Source organism: Pyrus communis, chromosome 4, assembly GCF_963583255.1.
Source record: "Pyrus communis chromosome 4, drPyrComm1.1, whole genome shotgun sequence".
Classification (NCBI taxonomy): Eukaryota; Viridiplantae; Streptophyta; class Magnoliopsida; order Rosales; family Rosaceae; genus Pyrus; species Pyrus communis.
The window spans coordinates 15,248,990-15,267,586 of NC_084806.1; the positions used below are offsets into that span (position 1 = coordinate 15,248,990).

Here is an 18,597-nt window from a genome sequence, read left to right on the forward strand (position 1 = left end):
AGAGATTGTGTATTAAGTATCATCATTGTATTTTGATGGTTGTAGGTACGAGAGTCGCTCTATAAATAGAGTATTCCGTCTATTATCAAATGCACTGCGAAATAAAGCAAGAGAAATAATATCAGTATCCTTCCCTCTCTTTATCTTGCATACTTTTTTGTGTTATAGCTACTAAAGTCATAATGTGATATTTTGCACCTACTTCGCTCATATCCTTAGAAATGTTATCTCTTTAACTTTTGTCTATTTATAACAAAAAGTAACATATTAGAAAGAAAAAAAATAAAAAAATTATAACGGCCACGAACCCGCTTCAGCCGGCTGGCGGTTACCCCTTTCGCCAATCCAACACGTCTTCGGATCCCGGACGCTGCGGATTCGTATTTGGTGCGCGGATAGTCCCCCAAACACTCAATTTGTCAAATCCCTTTCACTTCTTTTAAACATTCACTTTCCAAAGCAATTCAAATCTCAGAACAAGAATCCGATTCTCCCATTGCAATTTCTCCACCCATAGTTTTCCCATTTCAGGAATAATCGAATCCAACGCAAACCACATTTTGATTTTCGATTTTGATCCTCTCCATTTCTGCAGCCTCACTCAGATCGAACCGTACCAGCAACTTCCATGTAAGCTCCGATCTTCCTCTCACTCTATCTCAGTTACCCATTTATTGTTCGTCTGGATCTTGCTTCGATTAAGCTATTTGTGACTGAAAGATTTGAGCTTTGCTTGTAAATTTTACCTCTTGTTGTGTTGTGAATTTGAATGGTGATATGAATTGCGCAGTGAAGTGGGAAGAAGATGGAGGGCACTGTATTTGCTCCCGCTTTGGAAGGATTCAAGACTGTCAAGTCCGAACAAGGAGAGATTCTGACCAAGCCTTTCTTGGATGTCTGCAAGCAGATTTTACCTGTTATAGGTTCATTTCTCCCCCTCTTTTGCTCTGATCCTAGAAATTGAACCGGACGATTGTTGTTGGTACATGGTTTTTAAGCATAATGCCAGCTACCCATTTGTTAAAATTTTATAATTTGAGATTGGTTATTTTGTTCTGGGCTTGATCTTATCTGCTTATGAATTGCAATTCCAAATTCTGATGCTAGATAAGTTTGGAGCTGCTATGACCCTTGTTAAATCAGACATCGGGGGTAACATAACGGTAAGAATGTTCTTTTACTTGTATTTTCACCATTGGTGCGCTGTGAGTTTAGTAGAATTATGCTTTATGTTGATTAACTTGAATGATCTATTTTTCATGCATCATTCCGATACAAACGACATCCCTTGGGTTTTATGTATGTTAACAAGTAGACCATCTTTTAGTTGATCGATTTTGAGTGCCCATTTGTAATTTCGCTCTCAACAAATTTTTGTTTGTATAGAGATTGGAATCTAAATATGAATCCAATCCTGCCGCATTCAACCTCTTGTACAGTTTGGTACAAGTTGAGATTGAAGCGAAAACAGCAAAAGCGTCATCCAGCTGCACCAATGGTCTTCTTTGGTTGACAAGGTAATCGACAAGATCATTAACGTTTGCTTTTTTGCTTTTATGATTTTGCACTTTGTTGAAATGTGATACCTCATATGCATGATACTATTCTTGTTCGTTTTCAGAGCAATGGATTTCTTGGTAGAGCTGTTCCGGAACTTACTGGAGCATCAAGATTGGGCAATGTCAGAGGCTTGTACCGATTCCTATGGCAAGACCCTGAAAAAATGGCATGGATGGATTGCTAGTTCAACTTTCAGTGTAATGTCTCCAATGTCCCTTCAATTATTTGGTGCACTACCAGTTTTCATACTGTTTTTAGTCCCTTGATGTTTTTCTGCTGGACCTAAAATAGTATTAAGACGATTATGTTCTGCAAGTTCAGTGCTTCCTTTTTAAGTGTTTTACTGCCTAAATTTTTTATTTTGTTTGGGCCCTGCGAACGAGAACATTTTCCTCTTCAAATTTGGACTTATTAGTCACTATAATTATAGATTGCCATGAAGCTTGCTCCTGACAGAAAGAAGTTCATGGAGGTGATAGGAGGCAACGGCGATGTCATGGGTGATATAGAGAAATTCTGTGATGCCTTTACGCCTCTTCTTCAAGAGAATCACAAGTTTTTGGTAAGACGTTTCATTCTGTTGCCGAATTGAGTGAGAGCCTTTTTCTATAACATCGTCGTTTAGTTATGAGAAGTTTGCCATAGATTGACCACAATAATTGGTTAGAATGACAAATAGATGTGTATGGAGAAGTTGAAGGAAAAAAGAAACTCTATTCCATCAATTAGCCACATAAGATTGGGTTAGGAAAATGCTCATTTTGAAAATTTCCCAAACTGTTGCCTTTGAAACTCATCATACTAAAAAGTCACTCGGGTTTTGTAAGATTAGCAAAACTCAACGTTCTGAGATGTTATCCTTCAGTTGGAAGGGAAGTTTCATAATTTCCTTGAGTTGCAATTCCGTTGATTTTCTATTTAGAAACAACGAGAAAGGAAGACAGTAAATTATCAACTGATTTGCCATCACAAAATATTAATATATGCTGACGAACTTTACTCTGTTTACACAGACTAGTGTGGGCATGGATGATTTGAAGGCTTCGTAATTGAGAAGGTTTTCTGATGAGAGGAAGCTTGTACTCATGGATCATGTCCGTATTATGTCCCAATCCTTCAACTTTAAACATGAAAAATAATGCAACTTTTTCCTACACTGCACTTGGATATTTGATTTTATGTTTAATGTTAATTCTTACTTGTAGATGTTTAATACACAGTATCTGATTGTTATGTGGTTTTATATGCTCGTTGCCCACTCGTGCCTTGAGTTATTATCCTGCTTTCTTCTTCTATGCTTAGGTTGACATGAGAGATTGGATGAAACTAAAGAACAACCCTCTGATGGATGATGCAGGTAGTGGTGTTCCCTTTCCCGAAATCCTAGCATATGGATTTCTTTTCTATAAAGAATCGAACTCTTGACTTATCTTCGCCTTCCTACGTTCTCTCACCATTTGGGCTAGCTCGTAAATGAGACATGAGCTAGTTCGTGAAAGGGTATTAACCTTTCCGTACTCTTATAGGTTGTATAGACATGTTACACTTTAGATTAATCACGTTGTGCACTAGACCTAATAGAGTAGAATCCACTTATACTAGATGAAATTTCTCCATCAGAGGTATTACAACCCTAATTTATTTTCTTTCATTCATCTTTTAATCTTATGTTTGAAGGTGGTGGTTATTGATGTGAGTGCTTCCTGATCGCGTCAGTATGTGTGATCTACAATGTCATTAACCTAAAATGTACAACTACTCACTAATCAAATTTTACGACTAGTGAGTGAGGATCCCCGTCAGATCCTCAAATCACATCCGTTTATCGTACATTGTGCAATAAAAAGTTATTGGAAATTCTTTACCTGATAAAAAATGATCGCACGATGTATGATGAACGAATGTGATTGGAGGATCCGGCGAGGATCCTCACTCACGACTAGTGTAGGTAACTAGTTAAGTATGCGAACGTGGCAATTGATCATGTCCTAATTTGGGGAAAGAGATCCTCTATGGATCTCTTCCTCCAAAGCCCACGGATCAAGTGATCCGAGCTCTTGAAATTTGATTAAACGACCAAAAACAAATAAGTTAGTTAAAACTTTTAAAAGTTATAATAATTTTTTATCGTTGTATCATATTTCAAGGACCCAAATCACTTCCATGAACTTTGAAGGAAGAGACCCGGAAAGGATCTCTTTCCCTAATTTGGAGCCGCCAAATAGAGTTCATAAGGGCACGAACAAAAATTTATGTTGGATGAGAGTACAATGGGCCGGAATGGGTCTCAAGCTCAAATTTTGGCCTCTGTTGATTAAAGAAAAAGAGCACAATGTATTAAAATTCCTAACATCTTTCGGTCATGATTAAATAAGGTAGATATTTGATTCAAAAGTAATGTTACAGAGATTAAATTCATAAACTAAATGAAATGCAAGTTGATAATTGGATTCTCCCTTAAGCGTTGATAAACGTGCTCATTTTTATTGGTGATATATAATTTAGTTTGTAAATTTTGTCTACAAATTTAGTCTCCTTAGCATTACCCTTAATTCAATTGTAATTCATTATCTCCTATATTCTTAACTTTCCCAATTCATGACTTTACAAGTAAACATGTCATAAAACAAAATTTTCAATTGTACCCAAAAATAAATAAATTAGGAGCCACTTAGTATTACGGTCTAGTGATATTTCTCTTCACTTATAAGTAAGAAGTATTAGGTTCGATTCTCACCAAGAGAGAATTTTTACCGGTGTAGATAAATATTGTTTGTTCAAAAAAAAAAAATTAGGAAGACATGGTAATTTGCAAATTTTATTCTTTTATTATACATATGATTTATTGTAGTGAGTTGTTGTGGATGAATTAAAAGATACTCCAAAAATTAGGAACAGGAGGATAAATGAGATGTGAGCAACTAGTACAATTCCACAACTGCCACACAATTGTTTTTCCCAACCGCTTTTGCCGCGCATTCACTGAAAAACTGTTAACAAGCCCCCTCTCGCCCAAATTTAGCCTATGGTTCTGGCCATTTCTACTTCTCTCTCACTTTCGCACCCGAAAATCCGGTGAGCTATAGGTTTTGATGACTTGCCACCGGAAATGAGCTCTGCATCGCCGCCGGATCATCCAACAAAACCTGTGCTCTCATTTCAATTCTAATTCCTTTCGGATTTTCCGACTCACGGAAAAAATTAGTTCAGGCCCCATGGCACCACATTCCACATTTGCAAATCTGAATTTGTAAATTGGTTTTTGGAGAAGAGATGAGACCTCTCTTTGCCCAGTTGGGTTGTTTGCGTAGGCTTGGCAACATTTATAATTATGTCTGCTTCACATTGCTAAACCTTGATGTACCATGCTGAATGCCTTTCTTCTCAAGGTACCAAACCCTACATATTTTCTGTGTTTTGGATCTTTCGTGTTACATATTTTTGGATCAACGGGGAGGTGGGATTCGACATTGTTGTGCTACGTTAATTGGGATCAATTTGGAAATTTTCGCAAACAGTGTAGGAACTACCAACTAATGAATATTCTTTGGGAAGTGGAGTTTCCAATTTGCTGTGGTAGTATTGATTCTTTTTTCCTTTTTGTGGTTTTCATGATCAGGGAGCTTGTCATACACATTGTTGCTTTCCTTGCATTTGAAGTTCAGAATAAGCGCTGCTGTCCGTGCGCACTACACTTGCAACTTAGTTTCCGCCTGAAGGTTTCTTCGGAAGTTCATGTCCTGAAGCACTTGAACCAACAAAATGGGAACCAAGGTGAAGGGCCTCTTGAAAGGCCTCAGATACATTTCACAAATGTTTGGTACGTGCAATCTCCATTGATTTTTCGAACATTAATTAAATTCATTTGGTTTCTTGTCATATTATGTCCTTGTCATGAGTTTTGGTTATATAGTTGTGCAGTGTCTCATTTCAACAGATGTTCTTGGTGAAATTAGCATGCAGTTCCTGTCGTCAGAGAGAACTAACAGTGCAAAATAAAATATTGGAGGATTTTTTTTTTTTTTTTTTTGCTTAATTTCTTCAGGGTGATATGAATAATCTTTTACCAGAAATTGAAAAGAAAGGGCAAGGGGATTGACCAAGTTGTACAAATTTTGCAGATGAGAAAGATGATGACATACAAATTGGATTTCCCACAGATGTTAAGCATGTTGCGCACATTGGATGGGATGGTCCGTCTACAAAAAGTACTCCGAGCTGGGTAAGTCGCTCTCTCTCTCTCCGTCTCTCGATCTTAAACATCCAAGCACACCAGTTGATCATTCTTAATTTGATGCACATTTTTCCCATTTTACATAAAATTGTGACTATATGACATTCATCTTGCAGATGAATGATTTCAAAGGTGCTTCTCCGGAAGTCCCATCCACAGGGAAATTGACTGTTGAAGAACTGGCTTCCCAAGGTTTGCCAGTTTTTCTAACACTGCATATCTTTTCCACCTCATAGTATTAGCCTTGCCTATTCAGATTGACTATCTAACAACATAGCATGTCAAAATTTTGACGCGACATTAAAATTGATCACTGTCTTTTGCAGATATGCATAAAACAAGCCTTGCTGCCCAAGAATTGGTGCAGCAAAATGACATTCCAAGGTCTAGGCGCCATTCCACAGGTGAATCTGAAGGTTCCCAAACCAAGAAGAGCTCTGATGGGTCAAAGAAGCATTCTAGGCGCCATCGCTCCAAGGAAGGAGCAATGGATACTCCATCTTATGAGTCTAAAGAAGGTAGTAGCCGTCATTCAAGAAAAAGCCGGAATTCTAACAATCTTGGATCGGAATCACCCGTAGAAGACCGTCCTGGAATACCAAAGCAAAGGAGGAAAAAGGGGTCATCTGAAGGCGGGTCATCGAGGTCATCAAGGAGGGCAAACAGATCAAAAGGCCAGAATTCTATGACTGATATTTCATTGGAAGGTTCGGAGCATGGATCATGCAAGAGTACTGAGAGTCCAATGCACCCCGTTTTGGCAGAAGCGAAAAGTTCTGAGGGGCTTTCTGGCGGGAATAACGTGAACTAAATGCACAAATTGAGGTCTTAACATAAACCCTCGAAACCAAAAATGTGAGACTTCTGCTTGCTTACTTCATTGATCATTTTTTATTTTTCATTTGTCATGTTGATAGCTGTGACTTGCAAAGCTGCAAGTGAGATTTGAGAAGTTTGGTTTCCAATTTATGCACTCTTACTGCGTCTAGAATACGTCAAAACAAAGTTGAGAGTCGAATGAGTCTACGACAGCCCGGCGTTTGATTCTCTCACTCTTGGTTCATGTTGTTTCCAAACTCGCGTAAGAGGTTCTTCTCCAGCCTAAATATTTTATTCTGCTGCCATCTCAAAATTCAGTTTGACAAGAGGAAGCAATTGAGGTCAAAAACACCACAATAAAAGAGGGGATCCATGCCCCAATTTATGTCAAAAACAGATTCAGTCTCCGGCGGACATTCATCTCATTCACCGAAGGACTTTGAGTGCTGCTATGCATAATTTTTATGCAACTCTTCTTGCAAAAACTCCTCTTGTAAAAAAATATTTCATGAAACAATCAAGAATAAATTATTTCATATATCTGAATGTTAATCGTTCTAACGAAAATTCGTTCTAGAGAACTCAGATTGTTTCCAAAATTTTGTTCCTTGTGAATCAAGGCATTCTTACGCTGCCGGTTGTAGATCAACTTGACAAGATCCTTTTCTCCAAAGCCAAATGTAAGTACTTAAACCTTGTAAGCAACAACAGAATGCTCTTATAATTAATGATAAAAGTACAGCACAAAGCCTGTGTGTTGCGGAAAGTGCAAGCATTCAAATTAGATCGTTTTTCTTATATGCGACCGTATGAATTACTATTTGAACACTATATTTCTTGACTGATAACTGACTGGATCGATTTTATCTAATCTAATTTTGTAATCTGAAAATATGAGAAAAGAAAAACAGTAAAATCTGTTGCAAAACATATAGTATGAGTTGGAGATTATTTTATATACAACTTTCAATGGTAAACACTATACATCTTCATCGAAACCAAAAGAAAAGATTCGAATAGCACCTGACAGAAGTTCAACTCTATCTTGAATTTCTTGTGAATGATGAATGATAGGGGAATTTGGTTCGCCAACCCAAAACCATGTGGAGAGTGGAGCCTTTCTGAATGTTGTAACTTGAAAGACAGCATTCATCATCAAGGCATTTACCGGCAACTACAGTACTCTGAACACGAACTGGCACTCTAACCTTGCAAAATATCTTGTCCTTCATCTCTCTGACAGTGCTCTTTCATGCCACATCAAGTGCAATGGTTTTCCCACTCCACGTCTTAATGAATATCTGAAACCAGAAGGGCAAAACTTCTAAAGTGGAGTGTCGTAGAAATCCAAGGCATTCTATAAAGCTCTCAACAATTGCCTTGACATCCCGGACAGTTTACAAGACCTTAACCTCAAATTTAACCATCTTTCCACTTGGTGTTTTCACAAAAATCGACATCACATCTCTTCGATTGAAAATCACATAAAGGGTTGATTCTGTCCGAATGTCAAGTGACACCAATGTCTGGTAATAATCTTTCTAGTATTAGATCAACTTTTATGTTTAATCTTCAGTTCCTTGATTTCTCCTTTAGAAATATAACTTGTTGAAGCTACAAATCTATTTTTTGCTTGCAATTAAATGCCTTTTGGTTGACTGCAAAATTGTTTGTTGCTTTTGATCCTCTATCCCACCATTCAAACAGTCTTTAATTCCATCAAGATTCAAGGAGTTCATTTCTCTTTCTGTCACTTGTCAGAAAACATGTACTCACACCAACTAGATTACACTATAAAAGTGGAATAATACAGCAATACGTTGATGCCATCTCGAGACTTGAGAGGGATCCACCGTCCACAACAACAATGAACAAGAATGGCAACCAACCTGTGTCGATTCTTGGTCTTCAGAGAACCTTGGCTGGAGTCCATGACGCAATAGGATAGATCAGCAGGTGGCAGAGAAGTTGAGATGTGCCAACTCCTTAATTGTTGCATCTAATTGTCCGTTGTACATTCTTATGATGTTTTCATGAATTTAATTCATTGAAAAATAGGTTTTATGGTTTTAGCAAGTCGCGGTGTATAGGTCAATTTTGGTCAGAGAGAGGCGCCTTCGTGGTCACGTAATCTTAGGCACGACAGTTTTGGTCAAATGATGTAATCAGAACAGTAATATGTACCAAAAGAAACACATTCATATAATATATTGTGCGTTTTCATTACAAAAGTTGCACTGTCTGAGTACTACTAATGTCTTCTGACAGTAACATGTGGAGTAGAACCTAAGTTTGGTGCTACTTTGGGTGTCGTACAATCACCACCTTGGACTGAGAAGCAGGAAGTCGGAGTGACTGGTAGCCTGTTTTCCAGCAATTTCAATGGGAGGGGACTTAATGGGAGAAGCCTACTTGGGCTTTGCATTCCCTTCAGTGGTCTCAAGCAGGCCAGGTACCTATTTGATTGATTGTTGTGTAGGGGAAGCTTTGTTGTCTGAGTTGCTGCTTCCTTCTCCTTCGCTACCGATGCTCCACTAGGGTCCTGCGCATCAAGTATCCACAGAGTAGTTAGATGGAGTTTTTCGTGTTCCTCAATCGGCTAAAGAATTCTATGTTTGAGCATTCTATCGAAAACAGAAAATATACTAATGAACCGCATAAGTTGCAACCTATCATGCTGCATTCTATGGATGATAGGAAATTTATCAGGATACAATTGTAAGAGAAAATACCCCGTGTAGCCTAGCATGTTAAGAGGTTTGAGACTTACCCCAACTCCAAGCATGACAAAAGTGAATGCTTGATTGTCTGCACCAAGATAGATTTCAATCAACTTTCGGAGCTCAGCAAGGGTTGCGTCTTTTACAACCTTAAGTGTTGTAATGAACTTCCCTGGATTTTCTTTTAAGCTTCCCATTTCACATACACTTCTGCAGTATCCGAGTCAGTGCCCTCATTTAAAGGGTCGTAGTTTTCCTTGGAGGCCAATGCTGTCTCATCACACACTCGGCTTTTGTTTGTCTCTGGTTCTGCCAGTTTCTGCTCATTTTCTGATTTAACTGATGCAACAGTAGGTGCTGGACGTGGGATATGCTGAGAGATCTCTCTGTAATCTCCACAGAGTGTAAATATGTTGCGGATTCTGACAAGCCTATCATCTGGTTTTCCATTGTTATCTTCTTCCTCTGGATTTCTGCTTTGCCGAAGCACAGTTGGTGTATCTTGATAATCCTGAGGTAAAGATGTCAGGGAGTCCACATTATAATTACTCCTGAAGCTAGATCCATCAACCATACATACTCTCTTTTCCTCTATAACTTCTTTCTCAACCTCTTCAGCTTCCACATTTTTGTTAGCTCCTTCCTCTTCTTCCATTTCTTCTTCCTCAAAAACAGTGCTCAGGCATACCCTGTCAGCATATTTTGGCTCAAAAGAATCAATGTGTGCAGTGTTTACATTATTGCTGTCAGATGGATAAGCAACCCCAGGTACCACTCCTACATATTTGATCTCCCGAGCAAACGTTTCTTGATCATCCATGTCTAAATCCATTGACTTTACCATTCCTCCTGCATCATCACTGGCATAGATTCCTAACAACCTTTTGGCAAACTGCATTCCATCAGGCTCCTTCGACCCGCTTTCCTTACCATTTCCATCGCTTGAGCGGCACAGTTCAAGCTCAATTTCCTCCAACCGCCGCCTCAGCATTTCAACTTCCTGCTGCTGTTGCAATATCCTTTCTTCCATTCTCCTTCTCTCGAGTTCAACAAACTCATTCGCCATTCTCTGGCATTCTGCCAACTTCTTTTCCAACTCATTTTTCAGAGCCTGGGCCACTTCATTCACCTTCAAGTTGATTTCTTCCTCCTTTGCCCCTGATCCCTTCCCTTCCATAAGCTCAAGTTTAGATCTCAATGCAGCAACCTCTTCTTCTTTACTCATTAGCTCCTTGTGTGCTTTATTCCGTTCTTTCTCTTTGAGCTTATTCTCCCTTTGCAGTTTTAGGATAAATTCATCCATGGCAGCAATCCTTGATCCTAAAATAGCTGCAGATGAATCTTCAGTCCCAGTTTTGTCCTTGATTGGTGTATGAGGTCCGCGGACAATACATTTTGCTTTTGCACCATATTCAAGGGTGGAGATTGTCTTGTGTATCTCCTTTGGGTCTGGACTTGCACACAGGACCATTAAGATTTTTGTCTTGTCGTCCTCAAAAGAATCCTGTACAGAAAAAGAACGTAAGAACCATCATCCACATACTCTTACAAGGTTAAAAGGCACCGTATAAACCTTAGTAACTGGCATCAGTGTGAATAGAAGTTACCTGTAGAAGCATGGTCAGTTTGCTGTCCCTGAAGGGCACATGAGAATCACCATTGGCGATGGATTCAACCACCCTTTTCAGAGCTATGTTTCCCTGGTTGATCTTTGCAGTCTGTGAATTCAATGTAAGCAAAAATAAGCAATCGTTACAATGCCAAAGAAATTGTTGCAACAATAGAAGCATAGATTAAGCACCACCACCGAGAAATTACCTGCATTTTTGCCTCGAACCCAATTTGGCCAGCTTGCTCAATATTTTCAGATCCAGCCATGTCCACGAGCATCAAGCATCCTCCCACTGTTGGGACATCAAGGATTATCTGCACAGAAATAGAAAGCAAGTCACATCCAACTAGTGACATAACAATACTCGGAAAGAATTACCATATAGTTGAAAGTTCAAGGGAATCTACCATGCAATGGCTTCGAGAACTTCTATCGTTGCAAAGGGTGCTCTTAACAATCCTTCTTTTCTCCACTTTCTGAATCTCTTTTGAAATTTTCCCAGCTTCGTTTCCAGAAATGTAGGTTGCATTCTTTGCCTTCTTCCCCATAACTTCAAGCCTAACCTGCAGACACAAGCATTAGTACAGAAAATTGCAGCGAAACTATGTACCTTCAAACAAGGACAGCCTGTAAGATTTGTACATGAGTGATCACTAATTTAAGCCAACATAACCAACTTGGCCAAACTTACAGTGAGCCAACACAATCAAAGCTAAAAATCCAAAGTTCGACGGAAAATCCATTTTGAAATCCAAATTAAATCACCTTAGAACTGGAGCAATTTCCCTTGATTTTAGCCAACAAGCAGCTTAACCAAATTTACACTGAGTTCACAATAATTTATCCTTAAAAATTGACAGTCTTAAGAGTGATATAACAAGTTCTCTCTAATTTAAGCCAACACAACCAATTTAATGAAATTTACAGTGAGCCAACACAAACAAATCTAAAAATTCAAACTTGCAGAAAACCCATTTCCAAATCCAAACTTACAGTTCTACAGAGAGAAAATTTGATGGAAGAGTCATAAATCATCAAGAACTCGATAAAAAAATGAAAGACCCAGCTAAAATTATCACCTTAGAATTGGAGCCATTGCCCTTTGGCCATCCATGCCCGAATCCCCCGCCGCTGTTGCTCGGCAACAAATCATAAATCTCCTCATTGTAAATCTCCAAAACAGTGACCTGCACATACGACCCAACCGCGGCGCCGCCGTCATCTTCCCCATCCCCGAGAATATCTTTCAACGACCTGTAAACGATCCCGGGCTGCTTGCAACACCCGAACATGGTGTGACTCTTGCCCGACCCAGTTGGGCCGTACATCATGATCGTACATTTTTCTCCCAATTTCACACTGTCAATCCTTGACTGGACAAATTTGCTGTAAAACGTCCCCAGATCGTCTTCTTCCGATAACGAAACCCCATCGAGCGTGAAATCCCGGTACCCAAAATCGGCCCGGACACGAATACTCTGCCTCTGAGGATTGATCTGGAGAACCGATGCGGGTTGTTCTTTTCGATCTGGGTGGTCTCGGATTCGGGCTAGAACTTCGACCGGGTGCTCCGCCGGTGGATCTTTTACGGCGGAGTTTGGGTTCGGAGATGGGTGCACTTTCGGGAACTGGAGGCGGTGCTTGGATAGCGGAGTCTTGAACTGGGTTGTGTGGGAGTGGTTTGATTTGGAAGAAGACGGCGTCGGAGCCATTTGTAAGGTTCAAGAATTCAAGATTTGATCTGGATTTACAGAGACGATGAGACTGGAAAGAGAAAGATGAAAAAGGAAGAGTCTTGGAAAGGAATGTGATTTGAAAATGAGGGGCTTTCAGAATTCTACTCAAACTTTGAAACAAAAATATAGCCGTTGTCATTTGTAACGTCTAGTTTTCTTCTTTTATTTTTTATTTTAATTTATTTTATTTTTCAAAATTGACTTGTGAGTGGTGGATCAAATCGTTTCACATTGGGACCATCCGCAACGCTCCTTTTAATAAACAAAAGGGGCGAATCTAATTTAATTTTTTTTGTACTTTTGGGTCCATAAAAATTTTTTTTGTTTAGAGGTGCATATCTTTCTCAAGGCATTAAGGGTTGGCTTGAAATTAGTCAAAAATGAGTTTTGATTCGAGATGCATATCTTTCTCAAGGCATTAATGGTTAGCTTGAAATTGACTAAATTCTTTTAAAGCAGCTTCTTACAAAGTTGAGGTCTTATATGTATTTGATAAATGAAAAAAAAAAAAATTTCATTTTTTCGAAATCATGGTTCAAAACAGTAGAAAGTAGAATAAACTTTAAAAACATTTCTTTCATTGGAGGCAGATGAACAATATCAATTAGTGAAACTTTCATATTGACAATTCTACCACATTTTTCTTTTGCTAAAAACACTTTTAACATTATAGTTTACCAAACATTTATTTGTTTTTTTCACAGTTATTTATTCTCACATCAAACAATTTAAAAAAAAAAAAAAAACCATAACCACCTCAAACTAGCCCTAAATAGAAAGGGAGTGACAGCATAACTTGAGGTTTTCTACTCAGCCAAATGCATTTATTTCTAAGGTTTAATTTTGCATTTCAACCAAGAGACAAGTTCTCTTCAACTCATTGTTTCTTGGGTTCAAAATTATTCCCCCTCATTGAAATTTAGATAAATTTAGTGTAACTAGTCTTATCATTTATCCAAAAAAGTATTAATTAACTCTAAATGCACTTGTTGTCCATTGTCACACAAAAATTCAACCACCCTTTTAATTTTGGCCTTTCTATCTCTGCATCTTGTTTTTGTACTTTGATTACCCTCAATCGCAAATGCAGAAAATTCAATAAAATAGCAATGCACTTTAAAATGTTGCCTAATTTAACAACCACATCTACAGAACACAATTCAATACTCCGCTCAAATGTTGATAAAAGTAATGTCTTTATTTGTTGTGTTAAACATGTCAAGATTCAGCTAAAACTCCTATCTAACACCCCACAAGGGCCACAACCATCAAAATTTGGATAAACCAGCGGCAAAACTGCTGAATGCCAGTGTGCCTATAAACTCCTGTAGATATCACTTGAAAGGGCAATGCAGATACAATCCAAGTGACAAAGACGATTCACTTTATCGATTACAAAATTTACACGTATACAGTGTTGTTCCTCGTTGAAAATTTCCTGGAACCTCCATCCACCGGTTCATGCATACAACAATTGGAAGTAACAACATATGATCAAACGACACCAAGAAGACGCGAGGAAAACTATGAAACAACAAAAACCCTCAGCTCGTCTCTATCTCCTCTGGTGATGCGGATATCAGCATCAAGGTAGGTTACGTCAAATTCACCACTTCCTGGGTTAGACGGAGGTCGTAGTCCTTCTGGTAACTTAGGTAACTCTAATGGAGGAAGCTGCGATAAGTTTCCAGTAGTCTTCACAGTAGTTTTCTCAAAAATGATCTTAACCCTGGAAGATCCTGTAATTATTAAAAGGTCATTCGTTGGTTTATGTCACATTCATAAGTTGCTACGTAAACCAAAATACACCAAATAAGAGAGTTCATAAGTACCTATGAGTTCAAATTTGTGGGCCAAAGTGGCAGTTGCTTCAATGGGCGGCAGGGGCCATGGAGCACCTAGTTCAAGCTCCACTATGTTATCAAAGTCTTTGCTGAAGATGTCAATCCGTTGAAATACCTATTTGCATAACATATGTTACTTTCGGAGCAGCAAAATCATCAACGAATAACGAATATTCAATACATGGTAAATTTTGGTATGATGTAAGACAATGAAAAGGACTAAACAACATAGGGTCAGATGAGAAGATCTTAACCAGTTAAAATCTAACAACGTAGGTTGTTTATCTGAGTTTACTTAATTCATAAAACTGTTAATTTAAGTTCCAGATGATCTACTACACCTTCACATAGCAGATCTTAAACGTTCCCCCTTCCAACTGTTTGTATGTTGTGCGTGCAGGCACGCGTATTGTCAAGGGATACATAGACATATGCTGCTGCTATTTGAAATCCTAGGCCCAAGTTGAGGTCGAACAAATTTAATACATTTCTAATGAACTATTCCAAAGTTTTACTTCAGAACTTCGTTAGCTACAATGGACAATTTAACTACAAAAGAAAGACAGGTTCAAATGGATTCCTCACGAAATCCTCCGCACATTTATACAATATGGTTTACTGAGAGTAGAGCCCCTGTATTTTTCCGAGTGAAGTTTTTGTATTAGTCTATGGCTTTCTATCCTGCAAGGTTTCTTCCTTACCAAAGAAAAAGTTTTCATACTTGCTGGGCACTGCGAACAGGATACGGGAAGGAGGTAAATGGAAAAAGATCCACGCTAATAAAGAGTACAAATGATCAACTTCCTAAAGCTATGGTGAAGGAAATTCAAACTAATGATGCAATCTGCAATGGTTTTGCAGACTCAATGGTTAAAAACTTAAAAGACTTTGTGGGCTTTGGGGTGTATGAGTTTCTAAAAAGGATCAGGTAAAGTCACTTGGTAATCATATATTGGTGTAATATTTCAATTGGTATTCATAGTTAGCAAACATGCAAATGGGTGAAAGTATATCAATGGCGTCCAGGAATATAGTAGATGAGTACCTGGCCTAAGGTAATTGGGAGTAGCCTTCCGGTGGGAGGTCCAGGACGGCTCCCACCTAGAGTACGAGAAGAAAATGCACTGCTATATATCAATTTCCATCTCCCTTGCAGTTTATCAAGATCAGTTGAGATATCCACTGGACCTCCAGCAGCTTCAATCTCCTTGGCAGCAGCTTCTGCCTTTTGTAGATCCTCTCCCGATGCTGCAAGACCTCTGTTTAGCCCAGAAACAGCACTCTGCATCGGATTAGACACAAATTGAAAAAACGATGGTAGAAAGCACAAACAGTTAAATTCACATTCGCAAGCGCGCATGTGCACAGTGCCATTTTATGTGACAACAGTTAAAGCCATACTTTAAAGATGAAGCTGTGGTATAAAAGAGATGTAAATTGGAGGACATGATTTGATTTTGCTCCACAGATAGGAAATTACTGATGAAACCGTATATCAAGAACCTTGTTGCGAAATCAACTTTCTAAGAAGAGTTAATAAACTGAATTACAAACATAGGTGACCAAAAAATTTAAAAAGGCTTTTCAAGAGCCTCTATTGAAATCCTATACTAGTAATATCAGCCTTCATATACTCATTCCAAAATATTTCACTCACAATTATTAAGCACAAACATGATTGCTGTTGTCCTCTGATCATAAAACCAATACTCGACACAAAGCGAAAAACTCATATAATCATAGGGAAGTACAAAGGAACCCAACAACACCAAATAGAGTTATCCTTGTGTTGAAGGACACCACTTCCAACAACACTGATATTGTCCCCTTTCTAATTACCACCTGGCACCTGCACAATCCGTCAGGTGTGGGGTTTTATCACAAAAGGCCTCGGTATTAGTTGGAGTGCAGTTAGGATATTTAAACACTTCTTTTCACATAGATACGATCGATGTGGATGTTTCAACATAACAGCATGCTGCAGAGAATTTGTAATGAGATACCGATAACAGTTACACAAAAGCACAATGATTTCACCACCAAATTACCAACTACTTGATTTGCCTCCAAATTCCAAAATAGAATAAAATTACTGTACCAAATGCAATCAAATCCATAACTGGAAAAAAAAATTGAGCAAGCTAAAGAAAAATGCCCAATAGCTTGAGAACGTACCAATAGCTTGAGCTTTAAAGACGCTACAAGTTCAGGGTTGGGCGTGGTTTTGCTTCCGGAAGACGGCGGCAGTTCGAGAACAGAAACCTCGTCCACAGCTGCTCTCAGAGCAAAGCTTTTGGTGTGACGGCGATTTGACGAACCAAAACGGAGGCGTTTTGGGCAGGGTGGTTTGCTTGGAATAACATGTTTTGCAGAAGAAGTAGAAGGCGAGGAATGTAGAGAGTGAGGGAGAGAGCTCAGAGAAGCCATGGCCATCGCTAGAAACTAAAAAGGAAAGGTCTTGGCTTTTTTGAGAGTTCATATTTGTTTGTTTTGAGACAACGCCATTGGATTCGTGGTTAGCATAAGTGCGCGTGTTTGTACTGTCTTCTAGTAAATTATTCACCGCACAATGGATGGAACTGGAAGCTTTATAAATTTTGACCCTACGATTGCAAATTTCAACGGTCCAAAAAAAAAACAAAAAAAAATCCTGCTCAAATCGAATATACGATGGGAAATTCTATGCGCAATCCAACCAATTGCTCACCGCGTCCAACATTCATGGAAAGAAATGCAGACTTCCAAATTACCATTGCTGAGGCATTGGCTTTGAGGGATAAAAATTTGTGGGCTCAGGAAGATCATCGTTGAAGGGGATTGTTGCAGGGAAATGTGTTGTTCCTTGGAGAATTCATGCCATTCTGGAAGATATGAGATGGCTCTCCACCTCATTTGATCTAATCCCGTGGAACCGCATTTTTAGAGAAGCAAATTTTACTGCAGATGCCATCACCGCTGTTGGACATCACTGCCAAAACCTTTTCATTTGGGACGGTTGTATTCCTAAACGAGCTTCAAATGCTTTGTTGTTTGACTGTTGAGGCCTTGGCTGTCCCCGGGTTTCTCTTTATCTTAATTTAAAGTTTTATTTTGCCCATAAAAAAAAGTGGGACTCTCCTAGATTATCTGTCACATGTTTTTTTGCATAATATTTTATCATGTTTGCAGGGCAATTGATGTTAAACTGCGAGATGATAGAGATTATATGGAAAGTCCCATCTTTTAAAAGTCTCCTTAGCATTTCTCAACATTTTTTCAAGCTCAAGCTATTGGCGTGTCGTGTGAGTTCCAGCATCTTTATAGCTCAAGTGAGCTTAAAAAAATTCAAGCTTGATATTGAGCTTAAATTGTTTCAAGTGATGTACTGAATATAGATAATATAACGCAAAATCTTCAAACATAATACTTTAAGATACTTGACATATTGACAATTAATTGTAGCGTGTTGATTCTCACACTCATGTACTGTACACTTATAATTACTTTCATGGCTCGTTTACTAATCTATAATCAAATAGAAGGAATTGAATTGAGGAGAAATGAAATTGATAAGGAGTTGGAATAGAGATGAGTCAAAATTCGATTTTGTTGGAGTTGTTTAGTAAAACCTTCTGGAATTGGAATATAATGGGTATAGATTTTATATGAACTGTTTACTAATTCACCTGAATCAAAATGGAAATCAATATAATTACTAAAATACCCTTGGTTGAAATAAATTATTTTATATACTAATTTTTTGGTTAAGTTTTATATACTAATTAATAGAAAAAAAAATGTTAAATGCCTTTATTCACCAAATACTAAACACACAAAAATTAATTTATTATTTTATTTTAATTATTGTTAAATTTCATATTAAACTAGCCAATTGTTGGTTGTCACATCTCGGCCCGGGGCGGACCACTTCCCGGGCCCACTCCACTACCGTAGCACGATATTGTCCGCTTTGGGCTTACCATTCCCTCACTGTTTTGTTTTTGGGAACTCACAAGCAACTTCCCAATGGGTCACCCATTATGGGATTGCTCTAACCCCCTTCTCGCTTAACTTCGGAGTTCCTACGGAACCC

General features: G+C 38.5%; 3 protein-coding genes and 1 pseudogene across 5 annotated transcripts; 2 read left to right on the forward strand and 2 right to left on the reverse strand.

Annotated features, from left to right (window-relative positions):
* The first annotated feature begins 330 nt into the window (after positions 1-330).
* On the forward strand, positions 331-2,803 carry LOC137731833 (glycolipid transfer protein 1-like). 2 transcript variants are annotated; one of them, XM_068471069.1, is made up of 7 exons: positions 331-630; positions 796-923; positions 1,108-1,163; positions 1,387-1,517; positions 1,622-1,757; positions 1,991-2,122; positions 2,574-2,803. In XM_068471069.1, exons 2-7 carry the CDS (start codon positions 806-808, stop codon positions 2,607-2,609), a joined length of 609 nt encoding a protein of 202 aa, XP_068327170.1. In that variant the 5' UTR covers positions 331-630; positions 796-805; the 3' UTR covers positions 2,610-2,803. The 2 variants fall into 2 exon arrangements, with proteins under 2 accessions (XP_068327170.1, XP_068327168.1); XM_068471067.1 differs by having other exon boundaries at positions 333-630; positions 791-923.
* Positions 2,804-5,183: 2,380 nt separating this feature from the next.
* On the forward strand, positions 5,184-7,415 carry LOC137733043 (CRIB domain-containing protein RIC7-like). Of its 2 annotated transcripts, none has more exons than XM_068472271.1 (5): positions 5,184-5,380; positions 5,682-5,782; positions 5,911-5,986; positions 6,121-6,649; positions 6,895-7,415. In XM_068472271.1, exons 1-4 carry the CDS (start codon positions 5,323-5,325, stop codon positions 6,603-6,605), a joined length of 720 nt encoding a protein of 239 aa, XP_068328372.1. In that variant the 5' UTR covers positions 5,184-5,322; the 3' UTR covers positions 6,606-6,649; positions 6,895-7,415. The 2 variants fall into 2 exon arrangements, with proteins under 2 accessions (XP_068328372.1, XP_068328373.1); XM_068472272.1 differs by having other exon boundaries at positions 6,932-7,415.
* Positions 7,416-8,813: 1,398 nt separating this feature from the next.
* LOC137732522 (kinesin-like protein KIN-10A) lies at positions 8,814-12,735 on the reverse strand (annotated as a pseudogene).
* Positions 12,736-13,858: 1,123 nt separating this feature from the next.
* LOC137731981 (plastid-lipid-associated protein 6, chloroplastic-like) lies at positions 13,859-17,041 on the reverse strand. Its single transcript, XM_068471254.1, has 4 exons — positions 16,701-17,041; positions 15,571-15,807; positions 14,514-14,640; positions 13,859-14,420 (listed from the first exon to the last, which is right to left on the reverse strand). Exons 1-4 carry the CDS (start codon positions 16,956-16,958, stop codon positions 14,206-14,208), a joined length of 837 nt encoding a protein of 278 aa, XP_068327355.1. The 5' UTR covers positions 16,959-17,041; the 3' UTR covers positions 13,859-14,205.
* Positions 17,042-18,597: the final 1,556 nt, after the last annotated feature.

Coding starts and splice junctions, on each gene's coding strand:
- LOC137731833 (XM_068471069.1), top strand. CDS start 806: ATGGAGGGCACTGTATTTGCTCCCGCTTTGGAAGGATTCAAGACTGTC. Junction 924..1,107: donor GCAGATTTTACCTGTTATAG/GTTCATTTCTCC, acceptor TTCTGATGCTAG/ATAAGTTTGGAGCTGCTATG. Junction 1,518..1,621: donor GGTCTTCTTTGGTTGACAAG/GTAATCGACAAG, acceptor GTTCGTTTTCAG/AGCAATGGATTTCTTGGTAG.
- LOC137733043 (XM_068472271.1), top strand. CDS start 5,323: ATGGGAACCAAGGTGAAGGGCCTCTTGAAAGGCCTCAGATACATTTCA. Junction 5,783..5,910: donor CAAAAAGTACTCCGAGCTGG/GTAAGTCGCTCT, acceptor TTCATCTTGCAG/ATGAATGATTTCAAAGGTGC. Junction 5,987..6,120: donor TGAAGAACTGGCTTCCCAAG/GTTTGCCAGTTT, acceptor TGTCTTTTGCAG/ATATGCATAAAACAAGCCTT.
- LOC137731981 (XM_068471254.1), bottom strand. CDS start 16,958: ATGGCCATGGCTTCTCTGAGCTCTCTCCCTCACTCTCTACATTCCTCG. Junction 14,641..15,570: donor TCCCAATTACCTTAGGCCAG/GTACTCATCTAC, acceptor TTATGCAAATAG/GTATTTCAACGGATTGACAT. Junction 14,421..14,513: donor CCACAAATTTGAACTCATAG/GTACTTATGAAC, acceptor TAATAATTACAG/GATCTTCCAGGGTTAAGATC.